The sequence below is a fragment of the Orbicella faveolata genome, unplaced genomic scaffold (genome assembly GCF_042242905.1).
Source record: "Orbicella faveolata isolate gen_17 unplaced genomic scaffold, um_ofav_v1 contig_14, whole genome shotgun sequence".
NCBI lineage: Eukaryota > Metazoa > Cnidaria > Anthozoa > Scleractinia > Merulinidae > Orbicella > Orbicella faveolata.
This window is the reverse complement of record NW_028301541.1, coordinates 20,072,866-20,098,945: the sequence shown is the minus strand read 5'-3', so window position 1 is coordinate 20,098,945 and position 26,080 is coordinate 20,072,866. Positions and strand designations below refer to the sequence as shown.

Sequence of the window (26,080 nt, the reverse complement as noted above, 5' to 3'; positions counted from 1 at the left end):
TCGTTGTATTCAATTTTCCAGTGATTTTCTTACCTTCATTAACTGTTTTGCAGTTAAGCTGTTGTAAGGAGTCCGTAGTATTCGACTCGGGATCGCCCTTGTTTCCCACAATGGTGCGTGAATGTTCTGAAGACTGGCGAGCTTCAGCTGTGTTAACATGCCTCTTGTAAGATGCATTTCTTTCTGTACTTAACGTCAGTAAGTAGCCCAACCTTTGATACGCTGTGATGGGTTGATGCTGGACTAGTTCGTTGCCTGAACCCAGAAGGAAGGATATCCCTGGACTCTGGAGATATTTTACTTGTCGTAGACTGTGCGCTTCTTGAAAATGGCTGGCTTGAATCAGGTGGAGACCATTTTCTTTCCATTTGAGTGGCTTAGTTGCATAAAAAGTTATAACATTTGCTTTGCCACTTAGAAACTCTCCAACTTTGGGAGACAAAATGAGGCTTTGAGTTAGGCTTGTCTTCTTGGCCTCAAGAGCGTGATCTTCTTGCTGCCAAACTGGTTGTTTGCACTCCGCTGTCTTCATATGAATTTCTAAAATAGCGGAAAAAGGACATACTCATTCAAAATAATCTTTCGGTGCTTAATACATAAACATCTAGAGAAACTAGCCCAGGTAATATAGGGAGAATACCTCCCTAAACTCCATAGTTTTTTGAAGCGGAGATAATACAGTGATGGCGAGATTGAGAAAGTCAATAAAATTATTATTGTTGAGTGTTGCAAACTATGACAATGTACTTGAACACTACTTGATCTCCGCGTGAACCCGCTTCAACCCAATTCGGCACAGTGGACAAGTACAGTGACCAAAGAAGACTCAAACAGCTTGATAGGAAAAAAATTATAGCCAAATGCATATACAAGACAGACTGCTATAAAGGTCTAACTTTAGTATATCACCTTTCCTTGACGTTCTTGAAATATCATCATCAGAATCCGAGCTTTGAGCCTCTGATGATTCACTGGACGATGTGTCAATATCTCCTAAATAGCCAGTTTCTTTGAGGATATCCTTTTCAATTTGATCATCTTCTTTTTCACTGGTAAGATCTGTTTAGTTGTAGACAAATAAGTCAACACGCCCTTTGACGTTGATACAAAGAACAAATGCCGTGTTAACAATTATTTCTTGTGAGGCATAATATAAGACAAGATTCTTTGGTCCGTGTCTCTGGTCCAAACTGAAACGACGTGATAAGCAGCGAACGATACTGAACAATTTTAAAAATAACATTAGACAAAGAGACCTTACTGTTTTAATTCAGGGCACCTGGACAAAGTGTGTTATATGCACTGCTTGATGAATTTATATATCTATTTAGTATAAATCTACTAGTGTTCTATCACAAATGCCGCTCTCTGACTGGCTACGCTACTCATTGTGATAGATAGTGAGTACAGGGGCACCCAACGGATCGTTTCGGTAAATTATTTGTTCGGAAGGCCTTTAATCCCCTCTGATTTTCTGAAGAGAATTGTCACCTCGAACTTTCGTGATATGAGAAATTTAACGTCAGGTCAGCTATCATTTAAAGGTCAGCTATCATTTTCGGAAAGGCGATAAGACCTAAGGTTTTCGGGGAATGGACGAAAAAGCCCTAATAAATTCGAGAATACTCAAGTTCCCCTAGAATAACCGAACAGATAAAATTTTTTAGCGCAACCTAAAATTAACCTACAGAGCTTTAAAACTACTCCAGATAGCCTAAAACAGCGTTTAAAAGCATTTGAGAGAAAACGGTCGTTGGGTGCCCCTGTGAGTAACGTAGCAGTGTGCCCTTGTTAACAAAATGAATAGTTGACGAGCGCTGAGCCCTCGTCAACTATCACGCAATAGAAATCTCGAGCTCATAATGTAAGTGTGTAATAGATAGACATAGTGGGTAGCGTAGTCAATCAGAGAACGGCATTCGTGATAGTACGCTAGTAGATTTCTACTAAAACTCGATAGAAACACGGTACATATTTTCTATTTCTTAAATAGTGACAAATACTTTTATTATGATTGTAAATTTAAGCAATAGACCACTCTTTCTATGGGTTTACTGAGTGATTTACACGCGTTTCGAGTGTTCTCCCAACTTCCCAAGTGGCTCATTGCGCCGGTAAACCCATAGAAAGAGTGGTCTATCGCTTTTATGAAATCAGGCTACGGGAGGAAAGTTTATTGTACTTTCGTGATCAAGTTGCTTATTCTCATCAAATTCATGAGATGACGCGACCAACCAATCACAGCGACTGAAAGAATGAAAACACAGACTCCGCGCCGGACACGAAATCCGCAGGCAAAGCGACGAAGACATTTCACACTAAGAAAGTTTTTTTAAGAAAGGAAGGAAAAGGTTATTGGTGAAAGACAAAAGGTATATTAATTAACTCAAAAGTATTCTGACGGGGAAATGCAGGGATTCGTAAGTGGAATCGGTCATCACGAAAGTAAAAGGCTGTACGAAAAGTGTGCAAGTAGTCCAAACTTCATGTGCTTGACGAAGCGATTCAACGCAGTGTTTAACGATAACTTTCCAAAGTTTTGCGAATAGAATAAAGGTTAGTAACAAAAACGCTGCTCCCGAAATTTATTCAGAATTTATTTACTTGTGCTGAAGGCTATGAAGTCCGTGTTTCTCTCTGTATTTTCCTAAATGAAAACTATTGCTTGAAAGCTAAGTTTAAGGAAATCAAATTCATTTATCGTGTAATGCATGCATGCATGCATTGAGTTTAAACTCAAAATTTCTGATAGAAAGAAATCTTTTCCCTGCTTTTTTGACAACCCAAATAGATCAGTCAAGCCCAGCTGACTTCGTCCTTCACAGACTGTGTAAAGTACCGAAATAAGTGTTTAAAACTTACTTAATCTTAAACTCAAGCGTAACCGGAGTCGGCGTAAAAGTTTTGCCGTGGAAGAAAATAAAAAGCTTTATATGACGACCAACTTCTGGTCCTGTTCTTCCTTGCAAATTTCCATGTATATGTTGAATGAAAAGAATTCGTGTTGTTGGTTTCTCAGCCAGTGAAAGGGTGTCATTATTTGCTATCGCTAGAGTTCCGAGTTCTCTAGTTCCCGCCTACAGCTGCCATAGATCGGGAACCGTGGTTTACCGGTACAATGGAACATAGGTTTAGCAACTCTATTGACCAATCAGAGCGTGCGTAGTATCTCAGTTATTTTATAAAGATTAATAAGTTTATGATTTACGTTCTTACCTGAGACACAATTTTAACATGTATACATATTTATATCTCTTATTAATTAACTAGTTATTTATTTCTATTATTATTTAGCTCTTATTAACTGAGCAGGTCTGTATGAGAGAATCTTGACAGAGGTCTGTACACACGACCGAGGTCAAGATTCTCCCATATAGACCTAATAAGCTCGGTTAATAAGATGTTTATCATATGGCGCAAACAAGAACAATTTAATTCAGTCGTTTAATGTAACTGGTTTGTACTAACTGACATTTTGCTTGCGAGCGGCGATAAGCTGAATTTGATTCTGCCAAAGTTTGCTCGTCCCCTTTACTTTTTCTTTCTCGTCAGGCTTTTTGGCACTTCCATAAATATTGTTAGATTAAAATAGTCAATGATTTGCATTTTAGTTTGCAACTTTTTCACTGCAAAACATTACCGGTCTAGATGGGAAAATCTAGACCGCTTTCAATATCGATGTCAGCCAATCAAATTCGTGAATTTAGTAGTTCCCAGTCCTTGTGAGACAAAGCCATATAATAATATTTTTATTTTACTTTCATTGTTATTTGATTGTCCACGACTAAGCTAAATACTCAGACACTTAAATAAAGTTCATTTATTCTATCATTCATTCATTCATTCATTCATTCATTCATTCATTCATTCGTTCATTCATTCATTCATTCATGCATTCATTCATTAGAATTTGTTACAGATATTGTCGATCTGAAGCCTGAATTATTACAGGGATACACAATTGTGTGAATATCATTAAGTCAAATACGGATCTTGTTATGTAAAAAATCATCTTTAAGGAGAAAAGATGATCTTCGATGTTGTTTACTTACCAAACTGTTTTTCTGCTTCCTCAGCAGCTTTCACGAGTTCGGACCAATCAATTATCTGAGAGCATTCGTTATCGGTCGTGGTCTCTTCAGAAAATCTGTGCAGCGGAAAAAAACTTGTGAAAAAGATCAGATTCACCTTCTTATAGACAGTAAATTATGTCGGTGTCACTAATAGCTTGAAGTCTTCAGTCCATCCTACCAGAACAAATTTGAAATAGAAGTTATGATAAATTACTTACAACACAAATAAAATTCACTGGACAGAAATGTTTGGTCCTTAAGGTCGGGACACACTAAGGAACACGTCCGAGCGACTGGTTCTTGTAACAAGTCGCTGGAGAAGTCTCTTCGTGTGAACTAGCCATTTGTGTCAATAGATCTATCCCGGGGGGAGGGTACTCCCAGAAAAATCGGTTGGGGGTGTGCGGCCCGCTTCCCACAACCCTTACCCTATTTATGACCAAAATCTGCGATATTCCCTTCCCTATTTATGACCTGACCAAAACCTCGAAACCCTATTTATGACCTAACCCTTAAATCAAAACCCTGTTTCAGACCTGCGTTATAATACGTTCCCTAGTTCAGACCAATGTTAAATTACCGTAAACAGAATTTGTGAAGAGCTTTTGTTGATTTTCTTTTCGATAATGACGAAAAAGTGGCTTTTTTAAAAAAAGATACCCATATCAAGGCTAGAGTGCAAAAACCATATCCTCTTTATGACCAAACTGGCCAAAATCAGCTAAAATCGATACCCTATATATGACCAAAACAGCTGAAAAACCATACCCTTTGGGGCCGCACATACCTATATAGCCCATGTGAGGGAGTACCCCCCCCCCCGGGAGATCTAATCACAGGGACGGAAATTTGGTCCCTGCTATTTGTCCCACGAATTCAAATTGGTTTGAAATGAAGAGACAAGTTCCCGTGAGTTGCCTCTCAAGACCCCTTGTGTGAACTTTAAGTGGGACTAGTCCCTGCAACCGCGGTCCCTTCTTTTAAACTCTCCAAGGGAAGCTGATGGATTTGCCCCCTCTGGGGGTCAATATTTACCATTGTATGGAATGCAAGAATAGTTTTCTTTTAAATATTCTGTATACTTGCTAAATAGGGGCCATGAGTTTGGGCGTGATACACCTTGTTAACATAGATCTGATCAAATCTCGTCCGGAGGGAGAGGGGGGGAGGAGAGATTTATCTCCTAGTCACTGGGCTGGAGAACTCGTGCATTTAAATGAAAAAAATTTCTGCAAATAAACAAAAAATATATTAAAAAGCAGCAGCATGTGCTCACTCTCCAGTCTTAATTAGTCCAGTGCCTTGTACTATAGTACTTAATAATTCACGTTCTTTTAGACACTTTTACCTTTTGGTCACGTCTTCAAGGTAATTTGCAGTCTCTTCTTTGCCATGATCTCTGGCAATAACCTCTGGCAATGTTAAATTGCCTTTGTATGCATTGTGTACCACTCTTCCCGCTGAAGAGGTGAAGATTATTTCAATGAACTGCTGAGCGCCAATTTCTGCTGCTACATATACTAACAGACTCAACATCTGGACTGGTTTGTTGCATCCTAAGAAGACAAGTAAAAGTTTATGATAAACTTATCTTCTGAAGGCTAAACATGTCAATAAATGATAAATGGAAAAAGTCGAGGTTTGTGTTGCTGCTTTCCCAAAGCAGGGCCATCACTTGAGGTACACGATTGTTCCATGGAGACGTTGGCTGTGATTATTGTGCATGTTCAAAGGGGGTGATTGTTTGGTATGCAAAGTTTTTAAGGGATCGCCAAACAGAAGATGTCGTATGCATCCAAATGGGCTGTTTGAGCTGTCGAGCATGTTTGAGCTGTTTTCTACGTTATATACAATGCAACGGTAAACTATGTTATGAGTACAGTGTTTGACTCTATTCAGCTAATGACTCAGATTTTGTTTATATGAATTCCTGTTCAGCTAAAAAAAGGGTAATAAGGGTAATATCCAAGTGGAGTTGTTATAGCTCCTGTTGGGAGTTCAAATGAGGAGTTAAAATTACCCTTTGAGAGGTCATTTCATAAAGAAAGAGAACAAAGGAATCTAAGTGTGCAAACTTCAAGAAACTGAGAGTAAAGATTCTAACTTATCGTAATAAAGCCGTAGCTAGCCGTCCTCGGCTCGATCAGTCTCCCATCTGCCGTGACATAAAGAGTGTAGATTACTGATGCCTGCTCCTTAGCGGCCCCTGTTCTTAAGCTATGTAGATCAAACAAGTGTATAAGATATCCTAGTTCCGCAAACGCATGCCAAGTCTAAAACTTTATTTTACTACGAATTTTTTTGAGAACAAAATATGCTCTATCTTTGAAGAAAATAAATTCATAAAATTAAAACTAAAAATTACATATAATAAACATCTGTTTTGCTCTCACATGTATAAATTCTGACAAATGCATCGCAAAAACTAACGTCACAACAACGAAAGCTAGCTAACTCGTTGACGCGGAGAAAAGCCGATTAGGCAGTCACGCAAATTGCAGCTAAGCGATGATTAGAGGGATTAGCCTTGGGGTGCGCAAACCTATTATATATCCTCAAAATCATCTCGGGAGTAACAGCGGCCCCCTTTTTACGGAAACAGGTTTTGCAAGCTCAATTTTAGCCGCCTCGAGAACACTTCTATCACAAGTCAAATCACAAATCGGAAAGCCATACCGATGGTGTGCCCGATTTATGCCATAACAGACAGACTCAAGTGTGGAGTAGAGGGAACTCTGCTGCAGCAAAATACTCCAAATAAATATTGAGACCGTAAAAGCAACTCCATTTAAGAGTTTAAAATGACCCTCCTAGAAGTGAACCTAACAGTTAAAGTTTGGAGTAAAAATAATCCCAGAAAGGGAACTATTTTGGACCCAAAATTTTTACTCCACTTTTAGAGTTAGAATAACTCCTTGGAAATTAGTGGGAACCGTTTTAATTATTTTTATTGTGTTGTGCTCACTAATCGAGGACACATCGAATTGGAATTTAGAGTGCTGGTTTTTGCGGAGGGAGGAAAAGCAGAGTATACATGAAGAAAAAAACCCTCACCGAGGGATTCCTTTCCGGGAGCATAAAGGCGAGAACCAACAACAAACTCAACCCACATAAGACACTGGATCCAGGATTTAAACTTGGGCCACACTGTTACGAGGCAAGCGCTCTCCCCACCGCACTCCTAAAATCACATCATACTCGTGCAGTTCCTATTGCATTTTCATTCACCTCCTCCCATTATGTTTTCTTCTTGTTGAAAGACGTAGCCAGTTAACCCTTAGCAGTGAGATTGATGGAAAAGGTGTAGCGTTAAATCATCTTAGTCAGTAGCATGGTACTGCATTTTGTTTGTGATTATGAAGGTCTATTAGAAAAAAAATTGAACTTACTTCTAATTAAGAATCAACTTACCAAGAGTTTTAGAACTTTCTGTTTCACCTCCACTGTTTCCAGTTGGACTACCGGATGGATTAGCACTCATACAGTCTTCGAAAAACCTCTTCAGGGGGCTTGGAAAGGATACTACTTGCTGCAGGTGCGTTCCATATGTTACTTGAGTCCGTCCTAAAATAATACCATCTTGCGACGTGAGTGTGACCCAAACCACCCGAGGAACTGGTGAAGCTGCACAACAGTTGAAAAAAATTGTGAACGTGAGAAAGATACAAATTTCAGCTCCGACAAAGAACTAACGCTTAAAATAAGGCGAGCACAATTTTTTTTTAGAAACTTATCACTTGCTTTTCTCCATTTTTAAAATATTCTTTTTATAGTCCCACCTATCTTTCTATTAATCATATCTATAACAAAATTCACTGTCGTGATTGGTTCTCCGCACGCCTTTTTGCCACGTAATCGGGGCGCGATCACGTGGGTGTCCAATTATAAATATCCAATTTGAACATTTTGTAATTGGATACCCGCATAATTCGCAGGTCAATCCTTCGCAATGTTTCCTACAGTTTTTAAAACTTATGAAAAGCGCTACATACGTTTTCGCTCAAACGAAGTTCTGTACGGCCCCGCAAATGATTCCCGTACCGCAGATGATCCCCAAATTGTACCGCAAATGATCCCAGGACCGGAAATGATCTCCAGATTGTACCATAAATGATCCCGGACCGGTAATGGTCGCTTCGCCATAAAATTTGAAAATGTGAGGACTCAGGAATCTGGACAGTGGATTTTAAATTTATGCAATCGCTTTTTTATGACTGTGAAACTCAGAAAATCGTGAACGTTTGGATTTGATTCCAAAAGGTTAATTTGGTATTGAACCATAAAGTTCAGGACACGCGAGAAAACCTCAAAACCACAACCAACAGGCCAAGTTCGATATATCAATATTCTAACATCGTTCCGAGGCTTTCGGGTCAAAATTGCAATTTTTTTAAGTTTCCTTTGTCTTTCAATTCCCAAAAGAGACTTGGATACAAAGAAAACAACACCAAACGTAGAAGTTTATCCTGAAAGCCTCGGACCCATGTTAAAATATTGATATATCGAACGTGGCCTATTACCGCTGGTGTTTGCGGTTTAGTCACGGTTTTCTCACGCTTAATTGGCTTTTTCCTTGCTGCACAATAATAATCCTTAACTATGTCTGGTATTCACGGTTTTCTGAGTTTCACAGTAATAATACAATATTTTGATACAACAGTTACTATATGAAACGCAAGAAAATGTGCAGTATGAACGATTTGAATACAAATTTCACAACTTTACAAATGATATCCAACGTTACGAAATCCTGTGTTTGAAGTTTGTAGTTTAGCTGGATCGTTTCCTGAATGACTATTGTGTCCGGGCCTGAAATGTATGGTAACACATGCAGGATGTTCACTATATCCTCAAATTTGGAGACAACTGAGAATTCCCAAGTGGATTGACTACATTTTTACTACGGTAACTAGCACGAAGGAATCTTAGAGACTTTCGAGGGAGCCCGTGGCTATCTAGGACGCAGGTGTAAGAAGAGAACAGGGAAAAGCTCTAAGTGGTTAATTAGATGGCAGAGGCATCTTCGAAGATTCATGTTTCTTTTTGCAGTGCGTTTCCTAAACGAATAAATTTCTGCAGTCGACACATGTCAATTTAGTATTTTGCGCAGTATGAGAAACGTTTTTTATTGCTGCTTTTATGCCTGAGGTACTTCTCTTTTCTTCACCTAGGATAATTAAGAAAATATGTATCCATCCATAGACTTTTCATGCAGTCCACGTCATTCCTAACTTTTCGCGTGGAATCAGTTCCGGTCCCGGGATCATTTGCGGTACAATTTGGGGATCATTTGCGGTATGGGGATCATTTGCGGGGCCGTACAGTTCTCAAAAGACATTTTTAATTCCGAAATTTGTTATAGATACGATAATTTTTTGCGCTCGTCCGATTTTGAAATTACGAGCGCGATTACTCCCTGAATTGTTCTCCACTCGGTCCAATTACTATGACATATTTGTAAAAGGTGAGTTCATCAAAATAACACGAGCGTGGGACAAAGAAAAAACCTGAGTCCCCGACAGGAATCGAACCCCTGACCTCCCATCTTTATTCACTTATTACACATCTGTAGTTGTCATTTTTTCTATCCTTATCCATCGAAGGCTTTAGTCTGACTACCGAAAGCTTGAAATTTTTAAATTTATATAGCCCTTGGACTTCTCTATAAATTTTTAATTTCCTAAATTATGATAGTCTTTTCGCATGTAATTTGGTCAAGAAACAAAAGGAAAAGACGAACTGATTTGAGGACGTTTCCGAATACATATGTTAAAAGCGCACAAAACCTAACAGACGAGAAGGGTGCAAATTAAATGGCATCACTATCTCGACTGCTGTTTGTATCGTGTTCCTATAGCTCAAAAGAATATTGAAAATATTTTTTAAACTTTTACAAACCTGGAAAGAAACCAAGCCAACCTCTCCTTGAAAAATCAAGTTCCTGAGTGTCTAGCCCTTCAAATGTAGCATAAACTGATGTAACTTCGGAGTGAAGCCCAGGAGTAAATGTAAAAACGCAAGGACCTCCTCCCTGTGGGCAAAGAGAAAATAATTAACCCGGAAACGTTACCCATTAAACTTTCAAGCACCTTGATTTAAGAGTAATTTTACTAAAGTGTCATTATTATCAGAAAGTCAAAATTGATATGGAAACCACAGAGCAAGGGTCCAAATTATTCTGACGACTCAGGGTTTGTTTCTGATCACCGAGGTCGGGCTTAGTCCTCTTTTAGGAATGGCGAGTTCTTAAACTATCATTTTAACAGAATGCCAGATCGGTATCAAGCGACACAAGACGTATCATATAAACTCTTGGTCTTCGGCCATCGTAGCTTGATTAACAATATAAAACAAACAGCGGTGATAAACATTTTAAAAACATACATTTTATGAACTTGACGTTTCGTATGCTAGTCAACATACATTTTTAAAGTATAACCGTTAAAATGTTTGGAAAGCTATTTATACTGTATCAATGAGAGTCTGGAACCTAGACAGAAAACATCTGCAGTAGAAAATGTATGGTGACTAGCATACGAAACGTCAAGTTCATAAAATGCATGTTTTTAAAATGTTCATAACCGCTGTTTGTTTTATATTGTTAATCAAGATACAAGACGTGTTCTACAAGACAACTGGCATTGCATTTGAGGCATTTGGGAGTATCAGTCTATCATCGATGACATTCTTGGTTTGGAAATTGTTTAGGCAAGAAAAATTTACCTGCAAAGGACTGTAATTTGGATTGCATTCAACGTCAAAATGAAGGTTATCGCGTAACCACGTTAACAGTGAAGATATCTCTGTGACATCTGTAACGTAGTCAAAATAAGATGGAGACATTAAGTCTGTTCAAGTCTACATGCTCAATGTTAAGAAGCTCCTCGTTTACAACAAAGGAGTCATTTCAATTTCATCGCCACCATCGTCATCAACATCGTCATTGTTATCATCATCATCAACACCAACAACAATTACAAGTGTGAATTAACATCAGCGACAACAGCAACATTAACTGACAGCCAAACAGATTTCAATCTGTCATTACAATTTCTCTTAGAGTTATTTAGAAACAACTGAGACCTGTAGATTATCGGCTCGGGTTAAATTTTGTAACCTGAAAGGATTATATTGATGGAATTCTGCATCTCAACATTTCAAGGCTGTACATCTAGCTATTATATAAATGGTTACCCTAGAGAAAGCACATGCGACAATGCAGATGGGTGTCTTGGGTGGTAGTAGCTCACCGTCACTTTGATCCTGAGTTCATTGACGCTCTCTTCCAAATGTCCTTCTATTTTTAGTCCATTTTATCGCCATCACAGACCTTAACTGTAGGATTGAGCCATCCGCCAGGTTCTCGACGTTCTACATGGTTCTATGCTTTATTATATGTATTCTTCATGTCAATTAGCATTCGTTAAATGAAAAAAAAAGATGCTGGAGTACTCAAAGGGATTTTGATCGATTAGAGTCAGGAGTTTTATTTTATCATACCTTGTTTAAAACCAACAAGCTAAGGACTCGATTAAAAAACAAATGCACGTCTAAATTCGTTGTACATCACAATCAAGGGAATGGTGCAAACCTTGTGAGGACTCAGAATCACTTGCAGATATTCCACTTGACGTGTCCATCTATGTGTTCAAATGAAATAAATAAATTGCTTGTCATGGTATCAAGTACTGCTGTGTTCTCGGGAGTTGAATCCGGGATATCTAGTGACATGAAGGAGGATTTGAGCTCGGGACCTCAGGATTCGAAATCCAGGGCCCTAACCAAGTAAAACAATTGCAGGCAAACTCACGACTCATTCACGAATTCACTAAACTTCAAAAGAACACTAACAGTCCAAATTTAGCTAAATAGTTCTTTATAACTGAGTTCCAGGTCCGTGCTTCTAGACATGGTTCGCGAGACTTTCTGTTCTTCTAGTGACACTTGTGCGAACAGCGCACTCCTTAAATCGAACCCGTATTTAACAATAAGGGGATATGAACGCGATGTTAATAAAATGTTGTTATCTCTCAGTCTAATCATGAAGAAAGGCAAACATTTCAATCAAATGTGCGGAAGCGGGCCTTTCGGTAAAACACGGCCCGTAAATGAACCCAATCATTGCGCGCCTACCATCTGCGACCCGTAATATATGGACCTAATTCATTCATACCTGATCATTCTCTAGAAGATAGAGAGTAGAATTGCCGTCAATTATCCTCTTAATGGTTCTTCCATTCCACAGACGGGGTGAATCGTCGAAGTCAAACCGTGCTGTATCATTGCCCATTTTTCTTTTTGCTGCACAAACAAATCTACAGAAAAGAAACACACGGGCCGCTTATTAGCTCCAGCTATATCCACACATTTAAGCTAACAATTGACGATACTAGTGTTGTTTCATCAGTTTAAATCAGTTTGCTTAGCTTGTAAAGGTAAATAATGTAGACTTCGTTCCTGTGAATCATCATTTCTTCAAACTATCGCGAACAGACACTTTCTTAACCTATTTTGTGTTTTAGAAATAAAGTGAAACGCGTGGAGATCCTAAATTCAGAAACTAATTTAAAAGGGACACCAAATGGACCATCGCTCACTTCATCGTTCATCTGCGAGCAGTTGGATTCTCCTACCCCAAACAAGAGAGAAACCAACTGCTCTCATGGTACATAAAAATGTAAAGAAAAACTGAAATTATTTTTAGTGAAATGGCAACTTCATTTTCTTTTATTTCAAGAACATAGTTGAGAGCATCCTTCTTTCTTTTTCGTTGTTTTGTTTCTGTTTTGTGTTGCCCATATTATAAATATTAAGGAATAAGTGAAATAATACAATACAGCTAGAGAAATCATGTATTCAAAATGCGATTTAAATTGATTATAAGTACCTTTGTAAAGTGCAAGAAATTAGGTAAGTATCATATTATATAATTGCCTTTTGTAAACACCGTTTATTTGTATTGTTTAGTAGGGCAACTGTATTGTAATTAGTGTAAGTGTAGACTATCGTAATTCAATCATTGTAAGTAGTGTTAGTGTTTTTTTTGTTCTTCTTCTTCTTCTGTTTAGTGTATCTTTGTATGTTGTTACCATTCTAAAAAAATAAATAAATAAATAAATATCTGTTTCAGAGGTATAAAAGTTTCGAGTTGACGTTTCAGAAATATAGCTGAGCAACTCGTAAATTTGGGTACTGGATTAATACGATAATTTTTGTTCATCAAAGTTTTGTCTCGTTAAATAAGGTTGCCCTAAGTAAAATTTGCAGGAAAACAGAAAAATGCCCTTCCAATCCTTTTGTTTGCATTTTTTCATTGAGTTGGATTGGTTCCAGAGGTTTTTCTTTTTCATTCCTCGATCAAATGTGAGGCATTTTCTATAACAGGTGTTGCTGGGTGTACTTGCCCTTAAGATGAATATCCAAGTAAGTAAAGGAACTCGGAAAGGCAAAGAACAATATCTAAAAGTTTGCCTTACCTCTTGTTTTTTAAGTAGGGAAACTTTTCTTCCAGTTTCTTCTTTACCTTGTCGGAAGTCATGCTCGCATTAAATTCTACGCCCCTTTTATACTGTTGTGTCCTGGCCCTTATTGTAGCTATTTCACTATTAGTTGGCATGTGTACTTGGCCACTGATTATTTGAAAATCACCATTCTTGAGTAAAAGGACGTTCCTCAGGAATTGATCTGATCGTGCAGCGCTTGTTGACGGCAAACCTAGTGGTTGCTCCCTGAAAAAGTCAAGAGACTAATTTTGAAAACTATAAATTTAAGACGTAATCCGAAAGGGAAACCCAACAATTTCAGTTTTTAGTTAACAACAACCTGGGCGCTTATTTGAGGGGGGCAGTTAATCGATGGGGGCGCTTATTTAATTTTTCCCAAATCGTAGCCTGACGTGATCATTTTTTAATACATCATCCGCGCGTAAACAACAATATAAGCTGTTTAGCGACACAAAAAACTGATCCTAAACTTTGAATCGCGGCACCGTTAGTAATTGCATTTTTTTTTTCCAAACTTAACGTGTTCACAAACTGAAACAATGCCCAAATCTAATACTACACGACGAAAACTACACATCCTTTGTTGTCTCATTACTCGTCCACAAAATGGGGGGAGGAAAGGGGAGCGCTTATTCGAGGGGGGGGGGGCGCTTATTTTAAATTTTGGCCGATAGGAGGGGCGCTTATTCGAAGGGGGCACTTATTCGAGGGGGGGGGGCTAATTCGGGATTTACGGTACGTATATTACGTCCTTTTTGCATTTTCTAAAAGCTAAAGATAATATGTAGATTTCGCAAAGCCTAAAAGCGGAGTTTCTAGGCCAATTGTTCAAAGCCCGATTAGGCTAACCCAGGATAAGCGAGAATTTTGATTTGAGTTTTGTAACTTTACGGTGAGGTTTACTGTTTATACTGTTTGGCCTTCTGCTTTGAGTTAGAATAATCTCAAACTACACAAAACATAGGCAGTGAACAAAATTTTTATACAAGAAAAATTTATACTTGGTTAACTTTTGACCCTGGGTTAGCGTTAACCGAATTCCGAACAACCCGGCCCTGATAAATTACAACAAGTTAACACGACTTGAGTCTGCAATCCAATCAAAAAAAAACAGCACTTGCTCAGCGGTCAACTTAAAAAAACGTGACCTCAATTAGCTCTAAGCCTGAATCCGCGATATGGTCACGTGATAATGTTCAGCGGATACCTGAATACCTTGTTTCGACACGTGCCAATTTTCTGCCAAAAGGCTACTTTCGATATAATAAAATTCAGCTTGATAACGAGGCCTAGAGCACACAAACAAAAGAAATGAATAAACGTGTCATTCAATTTCCTTTGTTTGTGTCCTCTAGGCCTCGCTGCCATGCTGAATTTTAATATATCAAAAACAGTCTATTGACCTTAACATGGATGTCCAATATCAAAGATGTACGCTATAAACCAAGGCTGCGCTGTATGACTTGGAGTAGGGCCGCCATGTTGTGGAACGTTGTCGTCGTTTTTCGTCGTCGTAGGGCGCACGCCCCCTCGATCCACGCCGCCAGCTATTTTGACCATGAAAAAAGGGTTGCATGGTTTTCTATTTCCATACATGCATGTGTGCTCCGCTTGGCGGCACTTTGGTTCGGGCCGCCGGAGCTCTGCTATAAATAGCATATCATTGATGATCAGGTGTAACACGATGAGCTCTCGATTCAGAAGAGAGGGCTGTCTGAATTTCAGTCAAGCGTTGTCGAGCACAAAATGGCGAATGATTTAGATGAAAATAATTATTCCTTGCATAATCAGCCCTAAACAACGAAAAACTGTATAAAGTGATGTCTGTATACAATAACGAGAACACCAAATGCGCGTGCACTTTTACCTATTCGTTAGAGTAGCGCGTAGAACTGTTTATTTATTCAATGACGTGTCCAATTCAAACCTAAACTGAGCACTGAGAGAGGGCTAGGCCCGAAACAGCTGCTATAAAAATTGAGTTTAATTTGGCACTAAATTATTAATATTTACAACTTTTGAACTGTTTACTGTGCCACGCAGCAACTGATCTATTTGGATTACAAATGTATATGCACCAAGGATGGTGTTGTTGACCTCTCCGAACAAGAGATGTTCCATTTAACAAATTCACGAGGCGCAGCCGGGTGAGTCCACAACAAATTTTGACCACTGTGATGAGGCATATCGTTGTCGATAAGAGTACAGACAACGCTAAACCACATTCGATTTGTTTTTTACCACAATATCAACGCCAAAGAAAATGTTTTTTTTTTTTCAGAGCGTGACTAAGAGCGTGACACATTGACGCAAGCAGCGTTGTCGGAACTCTCATCGACAACGGCAAATTAGCCAACAGATTGCGAGATTAGTAGCAATTGTGGTTTAACCCTTTGAATACCAAACTTTCGCCAAAAAATACCGTTTTTAACCGTTTAGTCAGGTTTTTTAGCTACCATGACGCTAAATAAGCCTAAGTTTTGCTAAGAAAGCTCTTTTTTACTAAAAGGAGAGATTTTTCGAGGATTAGGTACAAAATTAAACAATATTTCAATTCCGGGCATGCGCATAAGCCAAAATTTGGACGTCATTTTGCCATTAACCGATCTCAATTTTGTTTGTTGCCCCTTTCCTTTCTGTTTTTCTCGGCCCTTTTAGACTGGCTATCTTTTGCATTGCATGTTCTTTCTGGCTGCCGTGAAGAGTTGGATGTTAATTACGGGCGAAGCCTAGAAATGGACCGTGATCAATCATAGGCGTAGTGGACCATTTTACCACCGTTTTTGAACCAAAACTGATAACGTTGTTTTCGATTTGCGACGTCGGAATGTCGTCGATATCTAAACCTGACCATTGTACGGAAAGGCCTAGCCTAGTACTACTATCTGCTTATCAAGAATATCTGATGACATTTAAATTGATGACGTCACAAGTGGTACAAAGAGCACGACCATTAGTTACGCATACATGCGTAATTGGGGCTCAAAGGGTTAAAACAAATTTTTCGAAGCGCGGGGCTCATCCACGCGTGTCTAGTTTTGTGCTTCTGAATACTTCAAGCCGTAATCTGACTTATCTTCGCAGTACATAGCTCTGTCACCCTAGTTTCAAGGGAAGATTTTCTGACAACTAACTTCAGTTTCCGGTGCATTCAGTTTACATTTAAATCCACCTGATCTGCCGACTTCTACGTCAGCTTAGTCACTGTTTTTAAGATGTACTTGATATCGACGAAACATAAATTGGCGAAACACTGCCACAGTGAATGCTTGGTTTAAGTATAACTTTCAACTAAGAGTCACTTTGATCCTCGGTCCGTCATAGATTTACAACAGTTTTTCAAATGAAACTAACAAAATAGCCGACAATTGGTCCCGGACCATTGGCTCCACCGCTAAATTTCGCCATCGTGTAAACAGTTGTGCAGTCTACACTTAACTGGATATGACTTGAATACTAATACTTACATTGTAAGACGGGTAATCGGAGCTCAAGACGTCGACGAGCAGGTTCCAAATCTCTCCTACGTTTGATTAAAAAAGGTTTAGAGAAACAGCATGCCAATCTTCTTCGTGTGTGGAAAATTTGCGCCCACTTGCAACCAGCCAACCAACTCTAGAAAGTGAAACCGGAAGAAGAATTAGTCGGGCTAAACACAGAAAGACGAGGATATTTGAACACCATACATTCAGACTCTTACCTTACAAGTATTGCAAAAGGAGAAATGGTTGCTCTGTAGTCTGTAAGCAGAAAGCTTTTTTTATAAGCCGGTGCTCAATACAAGCGACCTCTGTTCTATATCACAGCCGAAGTGAAAGGTAAATTCTCTCTTCCCGTATACTATTTTTTATGTCGTCAGGTCAGGTGACTGTAGACTTTGTCATTCATCCGCTGTGACATTGATATAATTGCTTGATCATTTATGCTTAGTTTCTATGGATACTGGGTGAAAATAAATTTAGAGGAATATGAATTTTGTTGACCTCAGACTACGACTAGAGGACAAATCAAGTGCGACGGCAATAATCTTTCATTCTGTTTTCCTGTTTTGTACGTTTCTTTTTCGCTAGTTCTACCATAGTATGACAGGCTGAATCAGTCGACCAACTACACAGCTGAAGTGATCAGTATAGGTTACTTTACGGCTACTTTGAAAAGTAAAAATCTCATGTGAGGACTGTTTCGAATCTCATTCAGTGAGGTCACTTGGCTATCGGCCAGCCAAGCGCAAAAGCAATTACACTTTACGCTTGTACTATCTTTTCAGCTATCTTACACTTTTTTTTTACCCAGTTTTGTATCAGGGTAGTATTCGGTTTGTTCTCTTATTTCTGTAAATTCTGGTGTACATTACTTCCACTATTCAGAAATACCGTGAATACCTGTTACTTAGTTTTCTCTGAACTATTCGATCGGAAGCAATATCAAAAAAGAAAAAAAAGTCGGCCAACAAGGAAGGTAATATAAAAATCTCATAATAACACATTTTTGCAAAACTTAAGCTGTGGCCACATGAATGTCAGGCTGTCAAATGGGAGTAACATTTGCATTATTTATTCAGTTACCTTATTTTACTTACGGTTCACTGCGTATGGCATCATTATCAAGGTCTACCAATGATATCGCGTCTAGCAACAAATGTTATACTCACTACAGTGGCGGATCCAGACCTTGAGCTAAGGGGGGGTTGGGGGGGGGAGGGGGAGGCGGTTTTGTTTTGCTTGCCCTGCCGGCTTTTCTGCCTTCTGTTATTTCTTCTTTTTTAATCCAAAACAAGGGGGGACCTCCGGGCTCCTCCCCTAGATCCGCCACTGCATTATACGTGTTTTCTATTCGCGGTCGGTGTAGGGATTCTGTCACATTCCTGTCTACAAGCAATAATCTAACTTTACCCAATTCAAAGAGAGATGGAACGAGTTTCTAAGCAAGACTCAGAAGACTATTTCCGACTTACCAGGGTCGTAAGCTCCTAGTTTCGACCCTTGGTGTTATGCAGCTTATCAGGGCTTCAAATACTTTAATAAATTGTAAAATTGTATTTTAAGAGGCCAGATTAATCAAAGACGAAGTCTGGAAGGTTAATGAGGTTTTGAAAAAGCAAGGAAGACCTATCTCTGCCAGCTCTGGAAAACTACTTGATTCATTGACAGAACACGCCAATCTACTTTGTTTCTAGTAAAATTTCCGCCTAATGGCAACCGCGCAAGGAGTGACAGCGGAAGTAGAGAGGTGTTAAATTGAATTTAATTTGGCACCGAATTATTAATATTTACAACTTTTGAACTGTTTACTGTGCCACGCGGCAACTGATCCATTTAGATTGCAAATATATATGCACCTAGAATGGTGCTGTTGACCTCTCCGAACAAGAATGTTCCATGAAATTTTTCACAGCGCGGGGTTCATCCACGCATGTCTAGTGTTGTGCTTCTGAATACTTCAAGCCGTAATCTGACTTATCTTCGCAGTACATAGCTTTGTCACACTGGTTTCAAGGGAAGATTTTCTGACAACTAACTTCAGTTTCTGGTGCATTTACATTTAAATCCACCTGACCTGCCGACTTCTACGTCAACTTGACAGTTAGTCAAATTTAAACGTATTTGATATCGGCGAAACATATAAATTGGCGAAACACTGCCATAGTGAATGTTTGATTTAAGTATAAATTTCAACTAAGAGTCACTTTGATCCTCGGTCCGTCGTAGATTTAAATCAATTTTTCAAATAAAAGTAACAAAATAGCCGACCATTGGTCCCGGGCCATTGGCTCCGCCGCTAAATTTCGCCATTGTGCAAACAATCCCCACCAGTTGCGCAGTCTATACTTAACGAGACCCTGTTAGGGGTAAATTCCGACAAGCGACATGGCCTTGAAACGGCGACATGAGAGTATGAATTGGCGATGAACGACAGACTACTCCAGCGAAATAGGAAAAGCGACACCAATGGGAAGATAGACCGACAACGAATTTCGGAACTGAGAATGCAGTGATTGTTTTAAAAGTGTGAGTCGAAGTGAACATGCATTTCCAGAGTTTTAAATGTGTTTTCCTCTCTCACGCGCGATGTCGACGGGTTGTGAAACCCAGGCTTTCTTATATATGCTAAAACGTCCACGTCGAATAAATCGAGTCCGTCATTGCTGAGTATTTTTTCTCACTCTCAGCTGAGTGAGTTGTGCCCTAAAACGCCTAAAAACTCGCTTAAGGAAAGAGATCTTCGGAAGTCGGCTTCATATTTTTATTAGTGGGGCCACCAGTAAAAGAATATGAAGCTGTATTATCAACTAGGAAAAGAGAGACAGGGGAAAACTGCCAAGGTCTTCTCGTCTTAATAATAGAAGGTAAGGGTTACGCCAAATTCAAACGAGGATTATAGATAGGAGAGATTATCTGATTGAGGCCGTTGAGATTTTGAGTTAAAGAACGGTTGTTAAAAATAACATGGGAAAAATAGTCATAGGTTCGATTGTACTTTAGGTCTAAATACTGACTGGAAAAAGGCTGAAAATAGCAATTCCAAGCGTCTAAATTTCAAAATTTCCCGGGGAAGCATGCCCCCACATCCCTTAGGAGGTTAGCAGCTTCAGCGCTCGAAAGCATGCCCAAGCCCTTAGAAAGGATGCCCCCAATATGCCCCCAAGCATGCCCCCATCTCCTAGGAAAATTTTGAAAAATTGAAGTAGCTAAGAAGTCTTTTCCTTCATTCTGAGTCGAAATGTGATGCTTTGAAAATAACCATAAATAATCATTTAACTCACTGACCGGAGAAATGCTGGCTCTGCACAAGAATTCCTACTGCTGAAAAGTGTTCGAAGCAAGTGCAAAGCATAAGAGGAGTAAATTATATCCAAAGAGATACTTAATTATAATTTTATATGTACTTGACTAAAACAGCAAGGAACCTTCAATGCGTGAGAAATAATAGTTTCAGCGTGAGAGCGCAAGATTGAATTCGTTTGCGTGAGCCTCATGCTCAATGCGTGAGACTTGAGAGCACTGTGTCGGGTTTTTTTTGTTTTTTAAATAAACAAAGGTGTTACGATGTGTAATGTGTCATGGCTTCGTTTTAATCGAACAAGGTCAAATTTCCCGACACAATTCCTCTGAGACGAAATTCCGACAGGCGACATAGGAATCTTGCGAAATGCCGACATGGCTGGTGGCGAATTTCAGAGAAGGGACATGGGTACCCTCCCTAACAGGGCCTTCTTAACTGGATATGACTTGAATACGTACTAATACGTACATTATAAGACGGGTAATCAGAGTTCCAGACGTGGACGAGCAGGTTCCAAATCTCTCTTACGTGTGATAAACAAGGCTCAGAGAAACAGCATGGCAATCTTCCTCGTGTGTGGAAAATTTGCGCCCACTTGCAACCAGCCAACCAACTCTACAAAGTCAAACCGGAAGAAGAATTAGTCGGGCTAAACACAGAAAGTCCAGGATGTTTCGTCACTATAGATTCAGACTCTTACCCTAAAAGTATTGAAAAAGAATAAAGGTTGCTCTGTAGTCTGTACACAGAAAGCTTTTTTATAAGCCGGTGCTCAATACAAGCGACCTCCGTTCTCTACCACAGCCGCAGTGAAAGCTAAATTTTCTCTTCACGCATACTATTTTATATGCCGTCAGGTCAGGTGACTGTAGACTTGTCATTCATCAGCTGTGACATTGACATAATTGCTTGATCATTAATGCTTAATTTCTATGGATACTGGGTAAAAATAAAGCTAGGATAGTAAGAATTTATTTCACCGAGGACCCTGAGGGTGATCTAAGACTGTGACGAGAGGACAAATCAAGTGCGACGGCATTCATCTTTCGTTCTGTTTTTCTGTTTTGCACGTTTCTTTTTGCCAATTCTATCACAATATGTCAGGCTGAATCAGTCGATCGACTAACTACACAGCTGATGTGATCAGTAAAGCTTGCTTTACGGCTACTTTGAAAGGTAAAAATCTCATGTGAGGACTGTTTTGAATCCCAATCAGTGACGTCACGTGGCTATCGCCAGCCAAGCGCAAAAGCAATTACAGTTTACGCTTGCACTATCTATTCAGCTATCTTATACTTTGTTTATCCCGTTTTGTATCAGGGTAGTATTCGGTTTGTTCTCTTAATTCTGAAAATTGTGGCGTCCATTACTGATTTCCATTATTCAGAAATGCCGTAAATACTTGTTACTTAGTTTTCTCTGAACTATTCGATCGAAAAGCAGTATCAAAAAAAGGCGGCCAACGAGGAAGGCAATAAGGTAATATAAAAATCCCATAATAACATGTTTTTGCAAAACTTAAGCTGTGGTCACGTGAACGTCAGGCTGTCAAATGGGAGTAATATTTGCATTATTTATTCAGTTACCTTATTTTACTTATGGTTCACTGCGTATGGCATCATTATCAAGGTCTACCAATGATACCGCGTCTAGCAACAAATGTTATGCTCACTGTATGTGTTTTCTATTCGCGGTCGCTGGAGGTATTCTGTGACATTCCTGTCTACAAACATTAGTCTAATTTTACCCAATTCAAAGAAAAATAGAAAGAGTTTCTAAGCAAGAGTGTTTCCGACTTATCAGGGTCGTGAGCTCCTAGTTTCGAACCTTGGTGTTATGCAGCTTACTAGGGTTTCAATTACTTTAATATATTGTAAAATTGTATTTTAAGAGGCCAGATCAATCAAAGACAAAGTCTGGAAGGTTAATGAAGTTTTGAAAAAGCGCACCTTGATTTTGATCAACTTGGGCTTGATTTCCGATTTCCAAGAAATTGGACGATATTTCCTAGTCCCAGGGACTCTAAACTAACTCGTGATGACCTTGGTTTTCAGTGAAATCGACAGGAGAAAAATAATTGAACGCTCGGACTATTTGAATCATTGACAGAACACGCCAATCTACTTTGTTTCTAGCAAAATTTCCGCCTAATGGCAACCGCACAAGGAGTGACAGCGGAAGTAGACATGATTTAGTTGAGTTTAATTTGGCACTGAATTATTAACATTTACAACTTTTGAGCTGTTTACTGTGCCACGCAGCAACTGATCTATTTGGAATACAAATACATATGCACCAAGAATGGTGTTGTTGACCTCTCCGAAAAAGAATGTTCCATGAAATTTTTCACAGCGCGGGGTTCATCCACGCATGTCTAGTGTTGTGCTTCTGAATACTTCAAGCCGTAATCTGCCTTATCTCTTCGCAGTGCATAGCTTTTCCACACTAGTTTCGAGGGAAGATTTTCTGACAACTAACTTCAGTTTCTGGTGCATGTACATTTAAATCCACCTGACCTGCCGACTTCTAAGTCAGCTTGACAGTTAGTCAAGTTTAAATGTACTTGATATCGGCGAAACATACAAATTGGCGAAACACTGCCATAGTGAATGTTTGATTTAAGTATAAATTTCAACTAAGAGTCACTTTGATCCTCGGTCCGTCGTAGATTTAAATCAATTTTTCAAATAAAAGTAACAAAATAGCCGACCATTGGTCCCGGGCCATTGGCTCCGCCGCTAAATTTCGCCATTGTGCTAACAATCCCGCCAGTTGCGCAATCTATACTTAACTGGATATGTTTTGAATACGTACTAATACGTACATTATAAGACGGGTAATCAGAGTTCCAGACGTGGACGAGCAGGTTCCAAATCTCTCTTACGTTTGATAAACAAGGCTCAGAGAAACAGCACGGCAATCTTCCTCGTGTGTGGAAAATTTGCGCCCACTTGCAACCAGCCAACCAACTCTACAAAGTCAAACCGGAAGAAGAATTAGTCGGGCTGAACACAGAGAGTCGAGGATATTTGAACACTATAGATTCAGACTCTTACCTTAAAAATATTGAAAAAGAATAAAGGTTGCTCTGTAGTCTGTACACAGAAAGCTTTTTTATAAGCCGGTGCTCAATACAAGCGACCTCCGTTCTCTACCACAACCGCAGTGAAAGCTAAATTTTCTCTTCACGCATACTATTTTGTATGCCGTCAGGTCAGGTGACTGTAGACTTGTCATTCATCAGCTGTGACATTGACATAATTGCTTGATCATTAATGCTTAATTTCTATGGATACTGGATAAAAATAAAGCTAGGGTAGTAAGAATTTATTTCACCGAGGACCCTGAGGGTGATCGCAGACTGTGACGAGAGGACAAATCAATTGCGACGGCATTCATCTTTCGTTCTGTTTTTCTGTTTTGCACGTTTCTTTTTGCCAATTCTATCACAATATGTCAGGCTGAATCAGTCGATCGACTAACTACACAGCTGATGTGATCAGTAAAGCTTGCTTTACGGCTACTTTGAAAGGTAAAAATCTCATGTGAGGACTGTTTTGAATCCCAATCAGTGACGTCACGTGGCTATCGCCAGCCAAGCGCAAAAGCAATTACAGTTTACGCTTGCACTATCTATTCAGCTATCTTACACTTTGTTTATCCCGTTTTGTATCAGGGTAGTATTCGGTTTGTTCTCTTAATTCTGAAAATTGTGGCGTCCATTACTGACTTCCATTATTCAGAAATGCCGTAAATATTTGTTACTTAGTTTTCTCTGAACTATTCGATCGAAAGGCAGTATCAAAAAAAAGGCGGCCAACGAGGAAGGTAATAGAAAAATCTCATAGTAACATGTTTTTGCAAAACCTAAGCTGTGGTCACGTGAATGTCAGGCTGTCAAATGGGAGTAATATTTGCATTATTTATTCAGTGACCTTATTTTACTTATGGTTCACTGCGTATGGCATCATTACTAAGGTCTACCAGTGAGACCGCGTCTAGCACTTGAAATGTTATGCTCACTATACGTGTTTCTATTCGCGGTCGGTGGAGGTATTCTGTGACATTCCTGTCTACAAGCATTAGTCTAACATTACTTAATTCAAAGAAAGATAGAACGAGTTTCCAAGCAAGAGTGTTTCCGACTTATCAGGGTCGTGAGCTCCTAGTTTCGATCCTTGGTATTATGCAGCTTATCAGGACTTCAAATACTTTAATATATTGTAAAATTGTATTTTAAGAGGCCAGACTAATCAAACACGAAGTCTGGAAGGTTAATGAAGTTTGGAAAAAGTAAGGAAAACCATCTCTACCAGCTCTGGAAAACTACTCGATTCATTGACAGAACACGCCAATTTTCTCTGTTTCCAGCAAAATTTCCGCCTAATGGCGACCACGCAAAGAGTGACAGCGGAACTAGACATCTGTTAATCAACACTGAGACTCGAAGAGTTTTCAAAGCCAACACTTCTCTTACTTTGAAATGATCGGGTTGATCTGTAAGAAGAGGAGAGGAAATTGAAAGCCCAGACTAAATAAGGTTCCTTCTCTTCCTACGAACAAACGGTAAATTTCCCTAATTGGGTGTGGCCTCCATGTTTTGTTTGCTGCAAGCTAAGGTCAGCTGACTGTGGGACTTGTCTCTTTACGCTATCTCTCGATGACATGATGACAGATTCAGTTATTAGTGACTACGCCGAACGTGAAAAATAACAAGACGCGAATAAACCGTGCCGTCAGGTCAGGTGACTGTCGACTTTTTCATTCATCCGCTGACTATTTATGCTCAGTTTCTATGGATATCGGGAAAACGTAACTCCAGTGGAATATGAATTTTGTTTCACTGAGGACCCTAAGGGTGATCTTAGACTGTGACGAGAGGACAAATTATGTGCGACGGCAGTAACCTTCCAGTCTGTTTTTCTCTTGTGCACGTTTCTTTATGCCAATTTTATCACAATTTGACGGGCTAAATTAGTCGACCAACTACCGACTACACAGCTGATCTGATCAGTATAGTTACATTGAATAGCTACTTTGAATGGTACAAATCTCATATTTTGAATCCCAAGCAGTGAGGTCGCGTGGCTGTCGGTCAGCCAAGCCAAAAACAATTGCGTTTGTTTTATCTCTTTATTTCGTTTTGTCCCGGGGTAGTTTTTGGTTGGTACTCTTATTTCTGAAAATTAGGGAGTCCATTAAGTCCACTATTCAGAAATGCTGTAAATATTTGAATAGTTCTCTCTGAACTATTCGAGCGGTATTGAAAAAGAAAAAAGTCGGCCAACAAGTGAGGTAATAACATGTCTGCAAAACTTAAGCTGAGGTCACGTGAATGTCGAGCTGTCAAATGGGATGTATTTCATTTGCATTCTTTATTAAGGCCTTTATCTGCATCATTACCAAGATTAGCCAATGATACCGCGTTTAGCAACAAATTTCATGCTCTCTATAGGTGTTTTCTATTTGTGGTACTTGACGGTTTTCTGAATTGAAACAGTTTTCACATTCCTGCCCAAAAGCACTTGTCTAACTTTAATTCACAGAAAGAACGTGTTTCTGAGCAAGACTGTTTGCGACTTGTTCGTCTGCGAACTGAGGTTGATCTGTGATCAACATTCGTTGTTATTAGGGTAGTGAGTTCATAGGTTCTATCCTAGGTGTTATGTTGTATTTTATGAATATCAAAGCTTCCAATACTTCCATAAAATGGCAAATTGT

General features: G+C 39.3%; 1 protein-coding gene across 6 annotated transcripts in view; it reads right to left on the bottom strand.

Annotated features, from left to right (window-relative positions):
- LOC110066670 (uncharacterized) overlaps positions 1 to 23,543 on the bottom strand; it is a 43,313-nt gene extending 19,770 nt beyond the window's left edge. The window contains exons 1-14 of one of the 6 annotated variants that reach the window (XM_089286954.1): positions 23,416 to 23,543; positions 23,184 to 23,330; positions 20,828 to 20,974; positions 17,044 to 17,191; positions 13,550 to 13,801; positions 12,247 to 12,388; positions 11,665 to 11,713; positions 10,797 to 10,885; positions 9,972 to 10,104; positions 7,485 to 7,697; positions 5,422 to 5,629; positions 4,053 to 4,147; positions 910 to 1,059; positions 34 to 540 (exon numbers count right to left, since the gene is read on the bottom strand). In XM_089286954.1, the coding sequence (XP_089143080.1) occupies positions 34 to 540; positions 910 to 1,059; positions 4,053 to 4,147; positions 5,422 to 5,629; positions 7,485 to 7,697; positions 9,972 to 10,104; positions 10,797 to 10,885; positions 11,665 to 11,713; positions 12,247 to 12,388; positions 13,550 to 13,801; positions 17,044 to 17,045 (1,840 nt within the window). In that variant the 5' untranslated portion in view covers positions 17,046 to 17,191; positions 20,828 to 20,974; positions 23,184 to 23,330; positions 23,416 to 23,543. The other 5 variants (XM_089286958.1, XM_089286956.1, XM_089286955.1 and 2 more) reach the window with 5 other exon arrangements.
- Positions 23,544 to 26,080: the final 2,537 nt, after the last annotated feature.